Source organism: Eubalaena glacialis, chromosome 9, assembly GCF_028564815.1.
Source record: "Eubalaena glacialis isolate mEubGla1 chromosome 9, mEubGla1.1.hap2.+ XY, whole genome shotgun sequence".
Lineage (NCBI taxonomy): Eukaryota > Metazoa > Chordata > Mammalia > Artiodactyla > Balaenidae > Eubalaena > Eubalaena glacialis.
The window spans coordinates 111954046-111977120 of record NC_083724.1 but is presented as its reverse complement, the minus strand read 5'-3'; the positions used below and the strand labels follow the sequence as shown (position 1 = coordinate 111977120).

At 41.9% G+C, this 23075-nt stretch overlaps 1 protein-coding gene across 1 annotated transcript in view; it reads right to left on the bottom strand.

The window, feature by feature from the left end:
- The window catches only part of DOCK5 (dedicator of cytokinesis 5), a 222862-nt gene that overhangs the window by 27755 nt on the left and 172032 nt on the right, over positions 1-23075 (bottom strand). The window contains exons 32-41 of the mRNA XM_061200716.1: positions 20832-20890; positions 20371-20525; positions 19523-19608; positions 17009-17168; positions 16182-16222; positions 15468-15558; positions 11349-11468; positions 8000-8089; positions 5796-5900; positions 644-785 (exon numbers count right to left, since the gene is read on the bottom strand). Coding sequence (XP_061056699.1) covers positions 644-785; positions 5796-5900; positions 8000-8089; positions 11349-11468; positions 15468-15558; positions 16182-16222; positions 17009-17168; positions 19523-19608; positions 20371-20525; positions 20832-20890 — 1049 coding nt within the window. The remainder of the gene's footprint in view (positions 1-643; positions 786-5795; positions 5901-7999; positions 8090-11348; positions 11469-15467; positions 15559-16181; positions 16223-17008; positions 17169-19522; positions 19609-20370; positions 20526-20831; positions 20891-23075) is intronic.

Below are 23075 nucleotides of genomic sequence, written 5' to 3'. Positions count from 1 at the left end.
CAGGCACTGTTCCTAGTATTTTACAGATACTCAATCTTTGCAAGAACTCCAAGGGGAAGAATGATCTTCATCCCCACTTTACAGGTGAGAAAACTGAGGCACAGAGAAATTAAGTTGCCCAAAGTGACACAGTAAGTGACAGCGCTGGGACTCGAACCCAGGCAATGTGCTCCAGAGCCCTTTTTCTTATTTATCTACTATGCCACACCAGCTCTGTCTTACCAACCTCTTTTAGAATACTGCTTACTTTTATAACATCTTTATTTTTTAAAAAGCATGCGATTGGTTTTTCGATGACATTATATGTTACCAAAAAAGAGCTACACATCTTTATCCAGGATCCAGAATTCAGAACAGGAAGTCTATTCGCCTCAGGCTCCGCTTGTGGCTATAACACACATCCCTTCATATTCAACATTTGCTTCTCATCTCTCTCCTTTAGTTACGTCATAGCCCTGAGCTAAGGACATTAGGTTCCCGAAGCTTTTACACAGAATGGGACACTGAGTCAGGATGGTTAAATGAGTCTGAGGCCAGGACCTATTGGCACACAAGGATGGGATGGAACCCTCAGCTTCTCTGGCTGGGCTGGGGCTGCCGCAGGTTCAAGAGCCCCTGAGCCGTGACCGCAGGACAAGGATACGCTGCTTGGGGGAGGACTTGATGTCCTCTCCTGGGGGCGTGGTGCTGGTCATCTTCTCGGCGTTGGGAAACTGGGTCAGCAGCCGCAGGCTGAAGTCTTCTCGCCTCTCGTACTCCTTCCCCCGGTAGATGAAGATCTTGTTCTGCAGATCAGGAGAGCAAGGGAAAGAATTAAATATGAAGAGTGAAGGGGTAACTGGGGAGCCTGGTCCCGAGGAAGCCGCTGTCCTCCCCAGACCAAGTGCAATACCCCACCATGTCCTCACTGAGCACCTGCTATGTGCCTCACAGTAACCATCATATCCGAAAGAGCTCACAGTTTATTTGGGGAGTTAAGTCACAGGCATGAAAATGCTTCATGCAGTGTTTCTCAGAGTATGGCCCAAGGATGACAACTGGTGTGCAAATAGCCTACACTGATCCACAAGGAGATAAGGAGTTTGCACCCTAATGGAAATCCAGGATGTTACTGGGCATGCTGTTTAGTTTAGCTGATACTTTTCATGGCAAGAAATTCTCAATGAATGAAGGAAGTACATTCATTTACTTTGAGGTGCAAGCTCCTTTCTCATCATGATCCAGTAACCGTTAGGGAACCAGCGCTTTGAGCGGCACTGCCTAGAGAACTCGAAAGTACGAAGCGAATCAACACAACAGGTGAGACAGGAACAGAGAACAGGATTAATCTACAGCCGTCCCAAGCCAATCCTGGAGATCACCGTGGATGGCCACACTGAAAGTCTCATAGAAAATAACTGCCCTCAATACTATTCTCTCCATTCCAAACTGCAGCTTTTTTCTCTTTAATAAAATTAATAAAATTGGATGTTTTGAAAAGAAATTTTCTAGGCCCCAGGCATGGAAGAAATTCACCTCACAGCTGTTGCAAGTTCAAATATCACCATGTTTTGAAGGTTCCTGCTCCTCTGATGGTCACTCAGATGAGTACTTAGTATTTAAATCCCACACGTGATCCATTTTTAACTAAAATCTGGGCCCATATTGTCCTGTAAAATGTTTTTAAAAATCACTTGTCCATTCACACAACCAATACGTATCGAGCGAATGAGATATGCCAGACGCTAGGGACAGAACAGTAATCCTGCTCTGGTGGAGAGAAATAGAAAACAAGTAAACAAATAAGTAAATAAGATAACTTAGATAATTTAAGTACCTTGAAGGCAATATACCTTCTACGCTCAACACGGAGGGCAGTGAAAATTGCCAGATCTTTTGGAATTGGTCATAAAATGTTTCCAAGCTGGGAAAGATTTCTGTGGCTGACGCATGCATTATGCAATTTCATCATTCAGGCAAAACTGTGGCGGGTTAAGGGATCGGAGTACAAGAAAACACTAAGTGTATGATGTGGACCATAAGTGTGGAAGGAATCAGACAAGCAGAAGGTCAGTACAAAGCAGCTCAACCTGAAGGAAAGGGTTTCCAGGAGGACACGAGACTTGATGGGATGTAGATGGATGGATAGGGTCAGGGGAGGAAAGGAGAGGAGAGGACAGCCAGGCACGGAAGTGAAAAGAAGGATAAGGCCCAAGGCAGAAAGTACGGAGTGCAGGTAGAAGAAACATGCTTGGACGAGCCGGAATCTCAAAGGCCTGGAAAGGCAGGTCAATGGTCCAAAGGCCTGGAAATTCACTGGAGGTTCTAGAAGGAGGGAGCAATGTGATGAAGGAGGAAGTGTAATCAACCTAATCTATCCAATGGTAGGAATCCTTGGCAAAACCCTGTGGGGGAAGGAGGAGCTACAGGGACTGGTGTTTGAGTCTTTGGTGTTTGGTAAAGAGCAAAGGGATGGGAGAGTCGGTGAGGATTCTGAGGTAACGGCCTTGGAGCAGGAAGAACAGGGCTGCCGCTGACAAAAACAGAAGAGACGGAGGCCTGTTTGGGGTCAGGGGAGAGGATATAATTTTATACTTTCTGAGTTTGGGGAAATAGTCCGTAACATGCAAGGGCATTTAGGTTACATAATTCACGTGGATTCTCTACTTTTCAGTACACGCTGACAACACGTAACATCTACAAACTCCTGTACAGTTTATAAAGCACTCCCATCTGCTATTCATTTCATTCTCAAACCAGCCCTGCAATGTGGGCCTTATTTCCCTAACTTCAAGGTCAGAAAACCAAGACTTGGTGGTCATGTGATTTGGCCAAAATCACAGTCACTCAGCAGATGATTTAGACCCCAATTTTTCAACTTGAAAGTCTAGACTTCTTGTTTTCACTGAACCACTGCTGTCTTCCAGTTCATAACCGTTATTCCATGTGACACAATAATCATATGTAACAAGTGTGGCAGCTATCAATATCTTATCATGAACGATAGCAAATTTAAGACCAGAACCTACTGCAGATCCTCTACTCTTATTACTCCAGTCTCCCTTGGCCACCTTATCTACAACCAGTGTTAACGACACGTAAATAACCCAACTTTTATCTCCGGCCTAGAACTTTCCTTTGTGTTCCAGACCCATAGAGCAAATTGTTGACTCACATTTTTTGGATGTTCCAAATCTACCTCACATTGAGTATGTCTAAAACCAAACAACCTATAAAGATCCCAAAGGCCCTCTGCAATCTGGTACCCATAGCTCTCTGAGCCCGTTCTCTACCTGCCCTTTTGTTCATGCATCTCCAGCCTCATGGTTTTTGAACCTGCTGTTCTCACTGTCCGGCCCCCTCTTGAGAGCTGCCTGGCTTATTCCCTCACGTCTTTCAGGGTTTTGCTCAGGTGTCATTTTCTTACCAAAGTCTTTCCTATTCACTCTGTTTCAAATTGCAACTCCATCCCCACCATCTGCCTCTCCTTTCACCTCCCCTGACGCATTTTTCTCTACGATACTTGCTGAGTGTCTACCCTGTATGAGGCGCCGTTCTAGGCCATCTGACACACTCAATATTTTACTTATTTATCTTAGCATTTATTTATTTATTTGTCTCTCCAAGCCAGAACAGAAGCTCTACAATTTCAGGGATTTGGGTTTGTTTTAGACTCTGCCCCCAGGCCTATATTACAGCAAGGTCCATAAATATGGGTCTGCAGTAGGTTCTGGTCTTAAATTTGCTATCGTTCATGATAAGATATTGATAAGACCTCAATAAATATTTATTCAGTGAGTGGATTCATTCTCTCCTCCATGATTCTGTCCTTTCCCAGTGTTGCCATCTTAGTGGATGGCTCCACTGCCCGACCAATTACGCAGACCAGAGGGCTAGGAATCATTCTTACCACCTCCCTCTTGCTCATTGCCATATCCCATCAATCATCAAATACTGTTACTTCATCTCCATCACACTAATCTCTCCCTTCCTCTCTAAAGCCACCTCCCTAGGCCAACCTGTCATCTCTTCCCTGAACATCTGCCATGGTCTCTAGGGGCTTATCTACACGCACGTCCCATCCATTCTCCATACCAAAGCCAGATGACCTGGCCAACACAGAAAAATCTACAATGGCCCCCACTGCTCTCTGGATGCCAACAAAACACGCTACGTGACCCCAAAGCCCGGCACGCTCCTCCCACACTTCCTGCCTCATCTTCCCTGCTCACCCCAGCTCCCTCTCTTCCCACAGCACTCGTCTTTCACTCCCAGCCCCTGCCATGCCCTTGCCTGCTGTTTCCTCTGCCTGGAACGCCTTTTCCTATCCCCTTAACCTTCTTGACTCCCAGTTTACCTTTCAAATCCCAGCTGAAACAGAAGTTCCCTGGGAAGTCTTTCCCGATTCTTAAAAAATTCAAGTATAATTGACACATGGTAAAAATCTACCCCTTTTAGTGTAAAATTCTGCAAGTTTTGACAAACATAACCATGACCACAATTAAGATATAGCACAGTTTCATCACCACTTAAAATCTCCCCATGTCTCTTTGTAGCCCAACCTTCGCCCCACCGGCTCCAATGACCAGATCCAATAACCACTGATCTGCTCTCCATCCCTATGGTAAGCGTTGGCTTGGCCAGAATGTCATATCAATAAAATCACAGAGTATGTAGCCTTTAAGGTCTAACTGCTTTTACTCAGCACAATACATCTGAGATTCATCCCTGTGGGTATGTGTATCAGGAGTTTATTCCTTTTTTTCCTGAGTAGTTTTCCACTGTGCGGCTGTCCCACACTATGCTGATCCCTTCACCAGCTGAGGGAGATGTGAGCTGTATCCAATCTTTAGTGATTATAAGTAACAGTGCTATAAACAATCACGTACAATTTTTACATGAACACAGGTTTTTATTTTACTTGGGTAGATACTCCTTGCTTAACCAACTCATCTAGCACAGAATTCCTGTCTTGGTCAGTTTCGATTTTATATTTGTTTGTGCGATTATTTAATTCACATCTCACCCATTAGGTTGTAAAATCCATGAGAGCAAGGACCACATCTGATTATAATCAGCACTGTATCTCTAATGCCTGGCACACAGTAGGCCCTAAGCAAACAGTTATTGAATGAATGAATAAACTACTTCCTTACTATGCACTGTAAGGAATGTGTTTTCCTTTCCACTTTTTTCTTTCTTTCTTTTTTAATTAGGGGAAGGAAGATGGGTAATATATATATTTAAACATAGCTCAGCACTAAAAGAGGCTTCTTTTCTGTGGGAGAAAATAAGAGGGCTTTTTTTGGGGGGGGGGGTTGCTTTTTTGATTGTAAAATCAGTATCACATTCTAAAAAATTTTGAGAAAGAAGATAAACATGGTCCTTCTCATTATTCCAACAAAACTGTTTTTGTTTTTGTGAACCTTTTGCAGTCTTGTCCTGGGGATATTTGTTTTCAAACTAGCTCTAGCTGGAAATAAAATAAACAATTAGATGTATCAATCCACACCCCCCCCCCCCCCCCCGACCGGCTGACCCTCAGCAGCAGACCAGCGGAGGGAATGGTTTTGTTTTTCCCTTTTTCATTCCACCTGGGAGAAGTCATTTTACAAAAGAGCTGCCAGAATACCAGAGGTGGCCGGGGGTGAAGAGACCAGCCACTCAGGAAGTGGTTTCCTTCCCTGACCTCCCACCGTGAGAACAGCGGTCTCCAGCTGCTAACACGCTGGACCCATCTGGAAAAGAAATGAAGACCTTCCCTCCTGCAGACTGCAGGGCTTAATGGCTGGGGAGACCACCCTCAGGCTTCTTACCCGTAGGAAAGAAGGAAAGCCCTGTCCGTAGTAGCCAACAGCAAAGTATTCAGGCTGAGGCCTCATTGCCTTAATGATGTTCTCATAAAATGAGGCTCTTTTTTTCTGGAAAACAAAACAAGACATTCCATAGGGAGGTTACAAGGGCACCGCTGAAAAAAAAAAAAAAGCTCAGACTATTTGCTTTGTTGTTTCCCATGTAACAGAGAGAAATGAAAGGTCTTTATAAAATATCTTTTGGGCCAAAGAATTATCCTTTCCCTGGATCGGCGGTTTTGGACCTGCATCTACGAATGGGCCCGGGAGGGTCTGGGAATCCTTGCAGTTATATGTAGAAAGACAGATGTGTGTGCATTCACCTGTGAAGGGAGGGACGGTTTAGCTTTCACCAGTTTCTTGAAGTACGTTCAGGACCCCTAAAAGGTTAAGAAGCACTTTCTGAGATTCAGGTGGGTGGCTGCACTGGAACAGAGACATATGAGGAAAGAAAGAGAACTTTCCAGTTCATGCAGGTGGTTTCGATTCAAGGCCTCGGTTCAGCTACAGGTGCCCAGAAGGTGGTGGTGGTGTGTTCTATTTTTCAAATCTGGTATCACCCCTATCTTTTTTTTTTGTTTGTAATTGAATTTTTATTTTATTTATTTATTTTTATACAGCAGGTTCTTATTGGTTATCTATTTTATACATATAAGTGTATACATGTCAATCCCAATCTCCCAGTTCATCCCACCACCCCCCCCCACCACTTTCGCCCCTTAGTGTCCATATGTTTGTTCTCTACATCTGTGTCTCTATTTCTGCCTTGCAAACCGGTTCATCTGTACCATTTTTCTAGGTTCCACATGTATGCGTTAATATACGATATTTGTTTTCCTCTTTCTGACTTACTTCACTCTGTATGACAGTCTCTAGATCCATCCACGTTGCTACAAATGACCCAATTTCGTTCCTTTTCATGGCTGAGTAATATTCCATTGTATATATTGGTACCACCCCTATCTTTAATTCTTCCTGTGGGGAGAGGTTTCCCAACCAGGGCATAGAGAGTCAGCCTTAAAGGAAGCAAAATAGGTAGCCAGACCTGGGGGGCTTTGACAGCTGTCCCTCCCACAATGGTTAGCGTGACGGTGGTTACTACACTACCTCAGTGAAGGTTTCTATCACAATGTTTTCTTAGAGAGGTAACGTTACGTTGCTCACGCCTCAGCTCAATTTAGTTTGAGAAATTCATCTGTGACTTTTTCCATGATGGCAGGAGCTGGTACCATACAGGGGCAAATTCTTTTCAAAGTGATCTTGATAACTATCTCCTCCAATTATTACATGACAATGGGTGACCTGACCTTTTGTGACTCCTCCACTGAAAATGACCCAATGTAATATTGTGTTGGCCTCCCACTGGGCATGGAAAAGGTTATTTTTGTTTCACTTTACTGTTTTGAAATAGGTGACCTGTGCCAACAGCCAGGTGTAATACACAAGGGCAGGAGGACTGTAAGAGCAGAGAAGTCCAGGGACATTCGGAGCAGGAGGAAGGCAAAATTGGAGAATCAAGATGAAAAACAATAAAAAACAAAACAAAACAAAAGGACAAAAAACAAAAAAAACAGAAAAAGTAGAGCAGTCCAGGGACATTTGGAGCAGGAGGAAGGCAAAATTGGAGAATCAAGATAAAAAACAATAAGAGACAATAAAAAACAAACAAACAAAAAATCAACTAAAAACAAACATTTTTTTTAACCAAAAAAAAAGATTTAAAATTAGAAAATAAAGATAAAAAACAGAGCTCAAAGATGAGCAGTTTATTCATTCAGCAGGGCCCTGAGGATGTGGACCACAGGACAAGTAATTCTGATGAACAGATGTCAGAAAACATCTGAAACGTGGAAAGGCTTCCTGGAAGGCAGAGTAACTGAGAGGGGAAAGGGGTGCTGGGCCTGGGATATGGTAGGTCCACAGAGGAGCAAAAGGCACAGAGGAGAGAGGGCTGTAGACGGGGATCCTGAGCCCCCTATCAAAGATAATCTGGACAAATAGCAGTAACAGCTTTTAGACCTCATTTCTCTTCATTTTTATTCTAAGCAAGGTGTACTTTTCCATTGTCAAGAACATCAATTATCTTTTTTAAACTTACAAAACCATTTTCACAAACACTACGAATAGCACCCCTGCCAGAGGCTCGACGTCTTCTGACCCAGACTCACCAGGAGATCACCCAGGCCCTCGTAGTCAAATACTTTGCTCTCATAATTCTCAGCCAACTCTTTGCTCAGCTTGATTGCCTTCTCCCACATCTTCAGAAAAAGAAAAGGAGGGTTACCAGTGGAGAACAAAGCAGTCATTGATCCAGTTGCAAAAGCCACTGGAGAGTCACTGGGCAACGACTAGGGAGTCACGTGGGTTGAGTTTCTGCAGACACTCCCAACGTACCTCACGGCTTGGATCAACTAACCCTGTTTCCTGACATCAAAAATCTACTGTACCTTAGCCGCTTTGCCAGGGGGCATTTTCTGTTAATTCTGTTTGTAAGAACATGAAGAACACCATGTGTCCTCAAACAAAGCAATGCTGAGTTTAAAGGGCAATGAACTAAAGACCATTGAAAGTGGAGTGGAACCAGTTCCAAAGACTAGGTCTTGAGAGCATGAAAGTCTTGCTGGAGGGGAAAGGAAATTGGTGTGGGCTCTTGTTCTGGTTTTGAGATGTGTGTGTGTGTTCTTTCTGAGTCAGGTTGTTTGGGAGGAGTGGAGGTATGAAAGAAAGTCTAATCGTACTGTTGTGTGGAATTTGGGAAACTATTTCTCCTAGTTAGGGCACTGATTTCCTATTTCTAACTAAACTATCTACATAGTCAAAGAGAGCTTCAGGAAATGCCTCACAGCATTTATGAACATGTAAATTACAGCCGAAGGCACATATCTGGCATCTGAGGCTAGCATCCCAGACCGATGAAACTGTTCATTTTGGTATTTCATAAAATGTCTCTTAGCTGGATACTATGAATAACACAACATCTGGAAATTTCCTACTTCAGTCTTGTTAACCACACGCTAAGTTCCACTGTTTCTGGCTGCCAAAGGAACGTGTGTACAGTTCACATACAGTTGTAAAAACATTTTAAAATTAAATCTTCTAATCTCATTTGCCAAATTTGTCCCTTCTGAAATTTCTGGGCCTGGATCATGGAAAACTCTTTGAAATGTGCCACATGGGCCTCAGCTGGGCCTGGTGTAGGAGGCCAGTCAACAGCACCATGGGGCCCAGTTCACTCCTCATTCACCAAATGCTAACTCAATGGAAGAGACAGGAAGACAGCCTAGCACAGAGGTTCTCAAAGTGTGGTCCCTGGTCTCTGGGAGTCCCCAGGACCCTTTCAAGGGGTCCATGAGGTCAAAACCATCTTCTTAATAATACTAATATTATTTGCCTTTTTTCAATGCTCATTCTCTCATGAGTCTACAGTGGAGTTTCCCAGGGGCTATAGGATGTGTAATGTCGTAACACATGGATGTAGAAGTGGATATTCGAATCCTGCTGTTTCTATGGAGCCAGAAGATAAAGAGATTTGCAAAAATGTCAAACAATGCCACTCATATTGCTCACTTTTTGGAAAATATGGTCATTGTTCATAAATAGATATGATTTATATTAACAGGTAATAAGTTTGTTATTGTTAAAAGAACAAGCAAGTAAATATTTAAAAATTTTGTTTTAATTTCTAAGACTAGAAATTAATAGCCATCAACAGACATAATCCATGTGAACAAAAGCTCTTGGGGGTCCTCAATGATTTTTAAGAGAGTAAAGGGATGCAGAGGCTAAAAAGTCTGAGCAAATATATTTGCTCTCTGGGCCTCAAATTCTTCCTCAGTAAAATAGAGATAATATCTACCTTATAGGGTTATAGGGAGAATTAAATTAGAAAAGCAGCCTGAAAATCACCCAAAACAGTAACTTGCACTAAATCGATGGTAGCTATTTTATCATGATGATCATTTATTTAATCAACAGGTTCCACTGGTAAAACAGGAATGGTGGCTGGAAGTGGCAGGCCCTTGAAAAGAGTCAAATCTGGAATCTGTTTTGTTTCAATAGCACACACTTTTTTTTTTCTCCCCCTACCCTTTCTATGCTTTTTTTCAACTTTAAATTTAAAAGTCTTCCAGCTGGACATGCTTTCTGCAGCTAATCACAGATTCCATGACTTGGTGGCCCAGTTTACATGTTTACTTTACTTTCTCTTCCTCATAGGCATTTAAGTTGCTTGTTACATACAGCCTAAGGTGTCAGGCAGGCAGCGACCTGGGGATGGGATGTGCCCCAGGTGTTAGCTAACAAACTCTAAAGAATGCACCGAAAAGGATTATACTAGCTCCTGGCCCTTTGCAAAATTTAAAAGGTACAATTACGGTTACAGAGTGAGGCCCTGGGCTGCCCATTGTATTCTCCCTTGTGTTATGTGTCCTCAAGATAACTGATCTATGTTTATTGCCTTTCTTACCTTAATTAATCTATTCATTTTCTCTCCCATTAAAAATATCAGAATTCAAAGATACACATGGGAATAGTTAAGCGTAAGTTATGAGTCACTGTTGCATAATAACGAATTTGTCTGGTCTTTGTCCTGAGCTCCTGGCAGGCAGCTTCTAAACTCTTGGAATTACCCCAGTGACAGGAGTGTCATTGTTATTCATGGTGGACCTCTCAGACCACATGGGAGTTGATACTAACGAGGTGACTCACGGTGGGCAGGTGGATAGTCTTAGAATGGGGGCTCGCCTCTGCCAGAACCACCAGCCATCTGATTAGAGGGTTGGAGCCTTGAGCTATACAGTATCAGCCAGACCTCCAGGGAGGAGATGGGGGCTGGAGATGGAGTTTATTCATGTGGTTTATGATTCAATCAGTCCAGCCAATATAACGACACCCCAATAAAAACCCTGCACACAGGACTTCCCTGGCGGTCCACTGGTTAAGACTCCATGCTTCCACTGCAAGGGGCGTGGGTTCGATACCTGGTCGGGGAACTAAGATCCCGCATGCTGTGTGGTGCGGCAAAAAAAAATAAATAAATAAAAAATAAAAACCCTGCACACAGAGCTCAAATGAGCTTCCTGGTTGGCGAACACATCAGTTCGCCAGGAGTGTGATGTGCCTGAATCCACGGGGAGAGGACACAGAAGCCATGCACTTGGGACTCTCCTAGACCTTGCCCTGTGTATTTCTTCATCTGGCTAGTTCTGATTTGTATCCTTTATGATAAAACTGTAATCATTAAGAACAGCATTTTACCAAGTTTTGTTGGTTGTTCTAGTATAGTATCAAACCCGAGGGGGGGAACCATAGGCACTCCCTCCCCAAATTTATAGTCAATTGGTCAGAAGTGTGGGTGGCCTGGGGACCCCTGAACTTGCAGCTGGTGTCTGAAGTTTGGGCTGTCTTGTAGGGGTCTCTGCGCTAACCCTGGCTGGTGAAGATCAGAACTGCAGTGTATAAGTATTGCGGTCATTTCCTCCTTTGCCTTCATACAAAAACAAGCCACCCAACACTTACCTTGCCTTTGTCAAAGTACGATATGATTTCTTGATACAGCTTCTCTTTAAGCTCTTGCTGGGTATACACATAGTAAGTGTCCCTCTGAAGCAAATGGGGTACACAGGGCCTGTCAGACCACTGAAAAACACACAAAAGCAACACAAGAGATTGATGCAACACATCAATTCATTTAAAGGAGATGAATGTAACAAATATTCAGCTGAAGAAATTCACAGAAATATTTGTATATATCTTTGACTCCATCATATATTTTTGACGATTTATTAAACACAAAAATTGCACATGCACATCCATACACATGCCAGCTTCAAAACAAGTGCGTGCCAAATGGACACTCAAGGCATTCCCATGAAGGTCAGGAATGAGGCGAGGCTGCCAACCATCGTGACTGCGGTTGTACTGGTTACCACTCAGTACAGATAAAAGAGAGAAATCAGAAGTATAAAAATGCAAAAAAGGGGGTAAAACTGTCATGTGAAAGCAATGATTGTATTCTTCATAATCAATCCATTCACAAAGGGTGCCAACTGAAAACCTACCACAAATAATGAGAGAATTAAGTAGTGGGGTCAAAATGAACATATTTGGAAATAAATTGGAGATAGATTTCATATAAATAATAACCGTGCTGAAGATAACAGAAGAAATGACCCCTACAAGAATAAACCCAAAATGATCAGATACCGAGGCACAGCAAAATGTGAATATACTTAATGCCACTAAATTATACACTTACAAATGCCTAGGATGGTACATTTTATTTTACATGTATTTAACCATAATCAAATTAAAAAGAAAAGATATCTAAGGATCAACATAACAAGGAATATTCAAGACTTCTACACAGAAAATGTTAATACACCACAGGAGGGCACAAAAGCAGACCTGAACAAATGGAAAGTCATATCATGCTTTTGGATAAGAAAATGCTATTTTATAAACATGGAAATTCTCCCCTAAATTAATTGTTAAATTTCATGATTCCAAAGTCCATGTGAAAAAATAAACAAAAAGGAATAAGGTGGAAAACTCTGAAAAAGAAAAGGAATGAAGAGAAACTACTAGGTCATAAAACATACTGATAATTGAAACAGTGTGGTCCTGGTGCATGAATTGACAGAGACCCATGCAAAATATGTAAAATCTAGAAAGAGGTTCCCCCCGACCCTCCATACGGTGATTTAGTACATGATCAAGATGGGATCTCATACCAATGATGAAAATGTGGAAATGATAAAAATGTGGACTATACTTAATAATAGCATCCCTACTGAGTAGCTCTATGGGGAAAAAGTGGCATCCACACCTCATACCTTATGCCAGGAGAGGAGAGCTGAATTTTCTGAGCAGCAAAAACGAAAAGACCTACAGTCACTGACACTGTGGTTTCTCTCTGATCATCCCACAGTCAACAAGCCTTCTTCCCTAACCCATATACAATAAGCTTTCTGGTGCCCCAATCTTGAGTATGAACTGTGAATGGCTGCCTTAGGGGAAGTGGTGAAGCAGAGGACTCCAGTTTTTAATTCCAAAGCTTAGAACAATATACATGTATTATTTAGGTATAAAATAAAATTTAAATTATACAAGAAAATTAATTGCTAGGGACAAGAAGGGAGGCAGGGAGATGTAGTAGGAGGCTAAAAATGATAACTTGGACCAAGATGGTAGCAATGGAGATAAAGAAAAGTGGATAGGGTGAGGCTATCAAAGAGACATCTGCACCCCCGTGTTCACTGCAGCATTATTCACACTAGCCAAGATACAACCTAAGTGTCCATCAATGGATGAACGAATAAAAATGTGGTATATACATACAATGGAATATTATTCAGCCACAAGAAAGAAGGAAATCCTGCCATCTGCAACACCACGGATGGACCTTAAGGACATTATTCAAAGTGAAGTAAGTTAGACGAGAAAGACAAACACTGTACGATCTCACTTATATGTGGCATCTGAAAAATCCAGACTTGTAAAAACAGAGAGTAGAACGGTGGTTACCAGGGGCTGCGGGGTGGGGGAATAGGAGGAAGATTGTTTAAGGGTATAAACTTGAAACTAGTAGATAAATAAGCCCTGGAGGACTTCCCTGGTGGTGCAGTGGTTAAGAATCCGCCTGCCAACGCAGGGCACACGGGTTCGAGCCCTGGTCCGGGAAGATCCCACATGCCGCGGAGCATCTAAGCCTGTGAGCCACAACTACTGAGCCTGCGTGCCACAGCTACTGAAGCCCGCACGCCTAGAGCCTGTACTCCGCAACAGGAGAAGCCTCCGCTCACCACAACTAGAGAAAGCCCGCGCACAGCAACAAAGACCCAATGCAGCCAAAAATAAATAAATAAATAAATAAATAAATAAATAAATAAATAAATAAATAAATTCATTTTAAAAATAAATAAATAAGCCCTGGAGATCTAATGCTATAGGACAAACTTTCTCAATTAAAAAAAAGAAATAAAGAAAAGTGGATAGGGTGAGGGAGGGTTTTGGACAGAGGGTCTATGATTCTTGTTTGTGCAGAATGTGGGAGGGGTGAGTAAAAGATGATGATGACCAGTATCTTTTATTAGATGCCAGTGCCCTTTAGTGAAATGGGGAGAAAGGAGAGGAAGGGACGGACCCAGGAGGACAGTGGAGGGAACAGCTTCTGTTACTGACACGCTAAGTTTGAGTTGTCTATTAGTCATTCAGAGATTGATGTTAATAGAATAGTAAGTTGGAAGAGTCATCAGAGCTGGAAATAATTATTTGGGATTGATGATGTAGAGTTGTATTTATATCCATGGCACAATATAATTTCCTCAGTGAGACAGTATAAATAGGATAGTACTTCTACAGTTCTATATTTACTTACAGCTCACTTCTCTACAGTTTTACACATATTGATTGACGTGTGTTTTGTTTTTTCTTTTTTTAAAATAAATAAATAAATTTATTTATTTATTTAATTTTAATTAATTTAATTAACATTTAATTATTTAATTAAATTAATAACGGCTGCATTCGGTCTTCATTTCTGCACAGGCTTTCTCTAGTTGTGGCGAGCGGGGGCTACTCTTCGTTGAGGTACGCAGGCTTCTCACTGAGGTGGCTTCTCTTGTTGCAGAGTACGCACTCTAGGCTCACTCGTGGGCTTCAGTAGTTGCAGCATGCAAGCTCGGTAGTTGTGGCGCACAGGCTTAGTTTTTCCGCGGCATGTGGGATCTTCCCTGACCAGGGCTCGAACCCGTGTCCCCTGCGTTGGTGCATTCTTAATTAACCACTGCACCACCAGGGAAGTCCCTGTTTTTTCAATTAGAGTGTCAGTATTAGCAGCCTGTAAGTTGTGCTCTGCTTCCTCAGGATTTTTAAATAAATGATATGCACCCATATGTTCAAAGCAGCACTATTTACAATAGCCAAGACATGGAAACAACCTAAATGTCCATTGACAGATGAGTGAATAAAGAAGATGTGGTACATATATAGTGGAATATTACTCAGCCATAAAAAAGAATGAAATAATGCCATTTGCAGCAACATGAATGGACCCAGAGGTGATCATACTAAATGAAGTAAGTCAGGAAAAGAAAGACAAATACCATATGACATCACTTACATGTGGAATCTAAAATACGACACAAATGAACATATCTACAAAACAGAAACAGATTCACACAGAGAGAACAGACTTGTGGTTGCCAATGGGAAGGGGGGGGATGGATGGATTGGGACTTTGGGATTAGAATGGATAAATAACAAGGTCCTACTGTAGAGTGTGGGGAGCTATATTAAATATCCTGTGGCAAACCATAATGGAAAATATGAAAAAGAATGTATATATATGTACAACTGAATCACTTTGCTGTACAGCAGAAATTAACACAACACTATCAGCCAACTATACTTCAATAAAATAAATTTCAAAGTAAGTAAGTAAATAAGCAAATAAATAAATAATAATGGAAATTTTCCCAACCTCGGTCTAAAAACTAGCTGTGCCTATTTAGAAGGTATGAAAACATTCTTGGATAAAAGGGTCCTCCTTGAGTAGGGAACTTTCCCATCAGAATCATACAGGATGCGGTCCCAACGGGCTGGGTGGCTGACACACCGCATACCTGATCAGCTTACCTGCAGGAGTTCAGCATGTAGAAGGAGAGTGTAGGCAGCTTCGGTGTAGTTCTCACAGTCCCGGTGCAAATCCCGCAGCTTGTACAAGTATCTGGTCAGAATGGGAGAAAGGAGGCATTCTGCTGCCAGGGAGTTGATGGGACATTTGGCTCACGCCACAGCCAGGCGGCAGGAATAGTTACTTCCTATTCCTTAATTCTTTGTGCTGCTTCCTGCCTGTGTGTCTTTCCTACTCTGCCTATGCTACTTTGTAGTCTTCGTTTAAGACAGTGATGTTTAAAAAAATTTTTTTAACGTCACAGACCCCTTTGGGAAGCTCATGAGAGCTAAGGAACGTTTCCCCAGGAAAACGCACATAGTTTACATCCAAGTTGGTTTCACGTTCAGGGCTTCCTGCACGCCGGGCTAACAGTCCTTGACAGAGGGTGAATTTCACGTCTTTCCTGTGCTGTTTTCCCTGGTTACCTGGCCAGAGCCCTCTATCCTTTCCTGGAATCCCGACACGATCTTCCCTCTGCACTTCCTCGTATTGTACTTACTTGTGTATCTGTCTAAAGCGTTTACCCTCTTAGGAAGAAGGGAGCATATCACATACTTTCTGGTGTCTCTCGAAGCAGCAAGCACGGTGTTGGGGCTTATTGTTTTCATTTATTGGAGAAATAAATCATAAAGCCCTGAGATAAACAGCAAAAGCAGAAATTTCTTTCAGCTTACCTTATGTAGATGTCCTCTCTCTCCTTTTCTTTGTAAAAATTCTACAAAAAAAGTCACAAAATACCAACACAAAGCCATTATTGATGAGCTTGCCACAAAAATGGACAAACCACTACTTGCACTTTTCAAGTGTCACTTTTCCAAAGACTTTCTTCTTTCCCTTTAACAAATACCCCCAACAAAGTAAGGAAGTGACAATTTATAAAGCAGAAAAGTTGAATTCTTTTAGGACCATGCTTCTGGGAAATGTGAGGGAAACTTCTAGGTGAATAGACAGCTGGGTCATACCCAAGTCACCTGATATTCTGTTTTCTCAGGGAATCAGAGGTGGTAGGTTTTTGATTTATATGAAGAGGAGCATATGGCAGCCTAAACCTCTGAGGTCTGTGGTCCCAGTTACAACTGTCTAAGGAAAGGCAAGACCACAGGGTTCTACCACCTAGAGGATTTCATGGACTAATTCTCTACTCATGGTATATTGTTTTCAATGCATTTTCGTCTGTGTCGAATAATCTCAACAATAAAGCAACCACATAAAAACAAGACAGAGAAACAGGCTGAGGATGGCCTTCGGTAAGAGAGTTGAGTCAAGAGCTTATGTTGCATTTTCCATCCCTGTTTCCACATTTATCCTCAAGGTCTGAGGCAGCTGGCATCTGTGAGTTCAAAGCTGAGTTGGACATTCCAATTAGACTCAGCAGGACACGGACTCTGGAAAGGTGGTCCCAGGGGACCTTTGTGTCTGCCAGATCTACTTAGAGCTGCGCCATGGGGTGCAGGGGCGGCCGGGCACTGCCCTCTCGCCATCCCAGGGACGTGGCACGTACCAGCACGTTAACGGTACAGCTCATGCGGTTTTCCTTGCTCTCGTCATGCATGATGATGGTTCTGTAGTCCAAGAGATTCTCTAAGAGGCTGCTGACCAGGAGCGCGAATACTTCTCCGGAGCTGGAGAGGTATTTATGTTTCCGGCAATGTTCTAGAAGCCTGTGGGGCAGAGATAGAGACAAATGCCCATGTCCCACACCCGTCACTCCAGCACCGCCTATGAGCGCTGTCCATGGTCCTGGCAGCAGGTGGCGCCAGACTAGGAGACACACACCCTTCTTGTAACTCCAGTCTATGCTAGCCTGGGTCCTTCACTTACAAGGCTCCTCGCTGTTACTCAAGTTCTACGTTTTCTTTAGGTCTGTAGCTCAAGCCCTATCATCACTGAGGATCCCAGCCCACGATGCCCTTCTTTGAATTTCTATTTGTATTTGTTTTTTGTTTTTGTCTTCTGTCAATACCACAGAAATGAGAACCTTTGCCCAAAAGGTTTGTGTGTGCTATCTGATCACTCTACTCATTTGAAAGGACCATCTTTTCTCCGTCTTTATTCTCCCTAAGGCCTAGCACTTCAGGGCATCCTGAGGGAACTATGGAGAATCTTGGACTGATGCCCAGCCTAGAGGAACCTAGGAACCTACTACACTTCTAGACATGTGGCTCTTTGGATAAAACTGGGAGACGCAAGAGAGAGGAGATATGGGGATATATGTATAGTATAGCTGATTCACTTTGTTATAAAGCAGAAACTAACACACCATTGTAAAGTAAGATGTAAACATACTTTACATATGTAAACATATGTAACATAGTAAACATAAAGATGTTTAAAACAGTAAACATAAAGATGTTTAAAAAAAAAAAGTGTTATTTTCAGGGAAAAAATGCACAGTTGTAAATAGGTAGATGGAGGTTAAACTTTTGGTCTAAATCCTCTCCCTCTGGACCCAAATAGAGCAAAGCTTCTATAGGAGCTTCTCAGATTAGACAATTAGAAGAAAACTTTGGGAACAGGAGAAAAAATGGGTTCAAAGCATTAGTCCAGACTCTAGAATTATTCTTGAGCACTGGAAATTGGTGCAGTCATATTTTTCTGCATTCGTGATCCAAGAAGAATGAAGGAAAAATAAGATCTGTATGTGAAAAGTCAACTGTAGGATTTTTTTTAAAGTGTAGTTTTATTATCACTTGTAAATGTGTGTGTTTGTATGTGTGTGTAACACCTGCACTTAATTCCCATATGAGATCAGAACTGCAGAAGTCATAAACTGAAAGGTCTGAATCTCAAACAAGCAGACCAAATGGATATAGGATGAAAAGATCAACAAATGATCTTATCATCCATTACAAACAAAATAAGACGGACTTCTAGTTCTTTAAAATACAGACGAGTCATCAGTTCCATGTCTGAGTACCCCGTGTGCTAGTTCCTTAAAAAAATCTTTGAAAAATGAAAAACAGAATTGGGAGAGTCCCCGTCCTCAGCTCAGTCTAGTGCCCACCACGTCCATGAAGCAGGTAAATCCCAGAAAGACTTAAGCACGTACCCAATCAACAGGTGACAGAGTTGGCCAATATCATAAAAGTTCAGAGAACACAAGAAATGAACAGTCTAGGGTAGTTACAACCCAGGATGCTGGGAAGATCTGCGGATAATAGCAGTAACGAACACCAGAGCAGCCAACATTTGTTCAGCATGAGCTCTGTGACAGACACCGTGTTAATGCATCATCTCATTTAATCCTCACCAAAATACAGATCTTATCATTGTAGACGACCAAAAAAAAAAAGAGGCATTGTATAGGTTAGAGCATCTGTCCAAAGTCAAAATCCTAGTATGTGCAGAAAGCAGGATGTGAAGGACAATCTCTCTCTCCAACATCTAAGTGTTTTTAACCACTCTTGTTATACTGTCATTCCATACGTGCAAAGGAGAGTAAGAGGGACAGAGGGTGACAGGCAAAGGTCTGTCAGGGTATGGATGGGGAACAGTGGGATAATGTGAGCACAGGAAGGGAATGAATGTGTTGGCTTGGGGTGTAGGGAGGGCAGTGACAAGGGCTGGAGCTGTACCTGGTGTTCTCAGACATCCTTCACAGGGCATAAGGTATTTTTAAATGTGATTTGTGGACCTTGAAATGTTTTTCCCTTCCCCTTTAAATTATTGCTTCAAAGCCATAATTAGAGGTGCTAGCACTTTTGTTAAAGTTCAGCATTTCAAACGCTGGGCAAAATGCCACTACTCTGTCCATCTCCCTCTCTCCTCCAGCTGCTCTGTTCTCGAGAGCCGGGCTGGCCAGGAAAACATGAACATTTGACTCACAGCAGATAAACAAATGTCAGCAGTGGATGGTGTAAACTCCATGAACCCCCCCACCCCCCGAGAACCATTCATGGTGGTGACCCCAGGGATGCTGAGACTACTCGATTGGTCTGTAAGGGCAGCAGAAGCCTGTTTTTCTCCATCACTAAATGATGCAATCAACGTGAGATTTTGTTTCTGAAATACTCACAGTTTTTCCAGAAGGACCTTGTATTGTTCATCTCCTCTTCCCCCTTCTACCTCTTGGTCCAGCTTTGTGATCAACTCATTCTCAAACTGAAAGCAGAGGCAGAATTTCACAGGAGAATGCCACATTCTCAGAAGACACGAAAGACATCGAGCCAACTTTTCTAGATTTGACCCAACCCCTTTACTGAATTGTAAACTAATTCCAACATACGTAGAGGAAGACCCCACTTCACATCATCCATTAATATCAGAACTTTCTAAAGCAGCCTTGTGCTACTCTGTCCTTTGCTTTATATTTACGGAAAAAAATTACCCCAAACATTATTATCCAATCACAACTATGCATACAAAAATAGCTTAATGATTCTAATTTTCCATTTTATTTTTGGTTCTTGTCGAAGTCTTGACAATGGGATTGCTTTTGCAGAGCTTCATGGCTGCAAAATCTTCCATTCAATACTAATATACTGTATAGATAAGGAAATGGAAGCATAGGAAAAATATATCAGGCAGACTAAGGTCTCAAAGCTAAAGACCCCTGCACCATTCCCTCAATCCACTGCAATATTTGCAAGAGATAGGATTAAACTGCATGAAGTCAAATTTTAATTATCCAGAGATAAGGGTGCTTCTTTAGGAAACACACGCAGCAGAAAAGGCTGCTTCTAGGGCCGTGGTTGGAATATCTGATCCTATGCCTAATTGCTTTACAAAATAAAATGCAAAAAAGAAGTTTTTAGATCACCTTTGATTTGTTTTATTCAGGCTACTGCTTCTCTATATAGAAAGAAAATAAATAAGAGTTGACTCTATGTGCATTAGTAAGATGACAGGTCCACCACTCCTTACCATACGGAAATTGCCATTTCCACTGAAATTGAACTCACACTGCATCATATCAAAGAAAATGGGGATGGTGGCTTTCCGGAGCTCTACTTCGGGGGTCAGTGTGACCTCCAGAATGGGACCCACCATGGATGGGATGAATTTGATTTTGTGGGGACCTGAAATGAAAGTAAGTGAGGACGTGAAAAAAAATAATTTCACCGGAAGTAAAGTGCTACAATCTTCCTCCACAGGGCCCATAAGAAAAGAAAAAGTTTATGTGGGTAAATCAACTCAGAAGTGAGTGACTAAATATTGTTTTCTGATAACATGTGATGTCGTAAGAGACTGACAAGTCAACTTGTACTTCCAGACACACAGAGAAATCAATCTCAGGATTCTTGGAATTAAAATGGAAAAGAATTCAACGTGGGATGCGTGTTGCCCAGGAGTGGTGTGTGGGCCTGTTTGGGTTATACACTCACCCAGGTTATACCACATGTCCCGGATCCTAAAGCCGATTTCCTTTCTCATGTCCCCGTATCTAGGAAGAAGATCATAAACCAGGAGAAAGATGTGCAGTAGAAACGAGAACACATAATACAATGATGAGGGAAGTAAAAGAGCCTGTGTTCCTCTAGGTCACAATTAAGGCAGGTCTCGAGGCAAAATCACATTAAGAGATGTGGTCGAGGGACTTCCCTGGTGGTCCAGGGGTTAAGACTTGTGCTTCCACTGCAGGTGGTGAGGGTTCGATCCCTGGTCAGGGAACTAAGATCCCACAAGGAGATGTGGTCGATACCTAAAAAAGCCCCCAAGAACTGAGCCACATAGAGGTGGGGGGACTTTCACAGCAGGAGGAAGACCAAAGTAAGTGTCAAAAAGTCACTGAGAAAATGAGATTAACAAACTTTAATGAAGAGGGAAGAGTGAGAAACAGTCTGGTTGCTCTTAAGCAAAAAAATAAAATAAAACACAACAAACACTAAAGAAAAGGAAGATGAATGAGGGATGACTTACACAGTAATGTGGCTGGCCTTTATATACTTATATTTGAGTAACCCTTATCCACACCAGGACACTCTTCAAAGCACTCACATTGGGAATCTCTAGACATACATTCTCAGTGGGGGTGACAGTGTCCCTGAAGGGGTGAAAATTGGTCCATGGGGGCAAAAAAAAGCTTCCGGTTTTTATGTATAAAGTACAGATATACATTTAGTACATAAACTGATATATGGTATATCTGTGGTATTAATATTTCATGGGGGGGGGTGTGATTAGAAAAACATTTTCTAAAAAGGTTCCTTACAGGAGTTGACAATGGAGGAAAAAAGAGTAGAGAAGCATTGATCTAGACAGTGGTTCTTGGGCGGAGGTGAATCAGAGTCACCTGAAAATCTCTTAAAGAATACATATGCCTAGGGCTGCCCCACACCATATACCATATCAGAGGCTGGAGGCTTAGAAAATAGAAATAGGATGGGTCAAAAGTAGATGCTGTAAATGTTCCCAAGGAGTTAGAATATGGACTTATGACCTACCCTGCCAGCACGATTCTGTGTTTTCTACTTATGATACTATTGCACCAAACATTTTTTTTTCAAATTCTTGCTTTGGAAGTGTCTTCAGAAGCCAGTATAAAAATCATACTGAAAAATTTTTCTTACTATTCCTATTTAACAAAGGTACCTAAGCTAATTTTATTATTATTGTATAAGCATATGTGGTCCATGTCCGGCACATAGTAGATAATAAATGATAACAATTCTTATTGCTTATTAATACTACTGTTGATGCTTTTACTAAAAATCAGAGAAGTCTTGAAAAAAAATTCATTCACATTCCTATAAGCTTAATATAAATGTTTTTATTTCCTAAGGTTTATCTTTGCCCATATGCATATATATTTTTACATGGATTGTACTTACAGTCACACTTTCCTCTGACCAAAACCAGAATCATTAATCCTAACTAGCCACTTTATTTATCAGACTTGGTGTCAACTCATTTCACTTATGGTCATTTAACCAAAATCAAATACATCCTTGAATGAAGTTATGTCACTTAAGGTATTCTAAAGAATAAGATTAAGGTGTCCATCTTAAAAATCAAATATCTCTTGATACCCACCCCACAAGGAAATCTACAAAACAGGTTTTACTTTTATCTTTGAAAGTGCAATCACTAAATCTCAGTCACTTAGCCACCGATCTTAGTATTTTAGGGAGGAGCTAGAGGGATGCTAAATAATTTGCCTAGAGTCCCAGACATGCTAACAGGGGAACAGAACTAAAATTCACAGCTTTTAAATGACAAATTTCTCAAGTTCTATTTAATTACACAGCCTTTGAGTTCCCAGGCTCTCAATGAACTTCAAAACAGACTTGAGGTGAAAGCAATGAAAGTCTTCCCTAAATCTCTCATCACTCTTGCACACAGGTCCATTTTGAATTCTGAGCCAGGAATCTGGAGGGTGTTTTTAGGTGATGTGTTACTCTTGGCTTCTCTGCTGAAGTGACTGAAACTGGGAGGTAGACCAATGGTGCCAAAGGAGTCTGCTCTGTGAAGCATGAGACAGAGAGGCACTATGCCTGCAATTTGGACAAGCTGCCAGCAGATGGCAGCTGTTCCTGGTGATGGGAGGACTGGCTGGATTCAGTGCCTCTTTATGTAGAGATTCTATAATAGAATGTGATGGTTGATTTGAAAATGAATGGGCCCCTGAG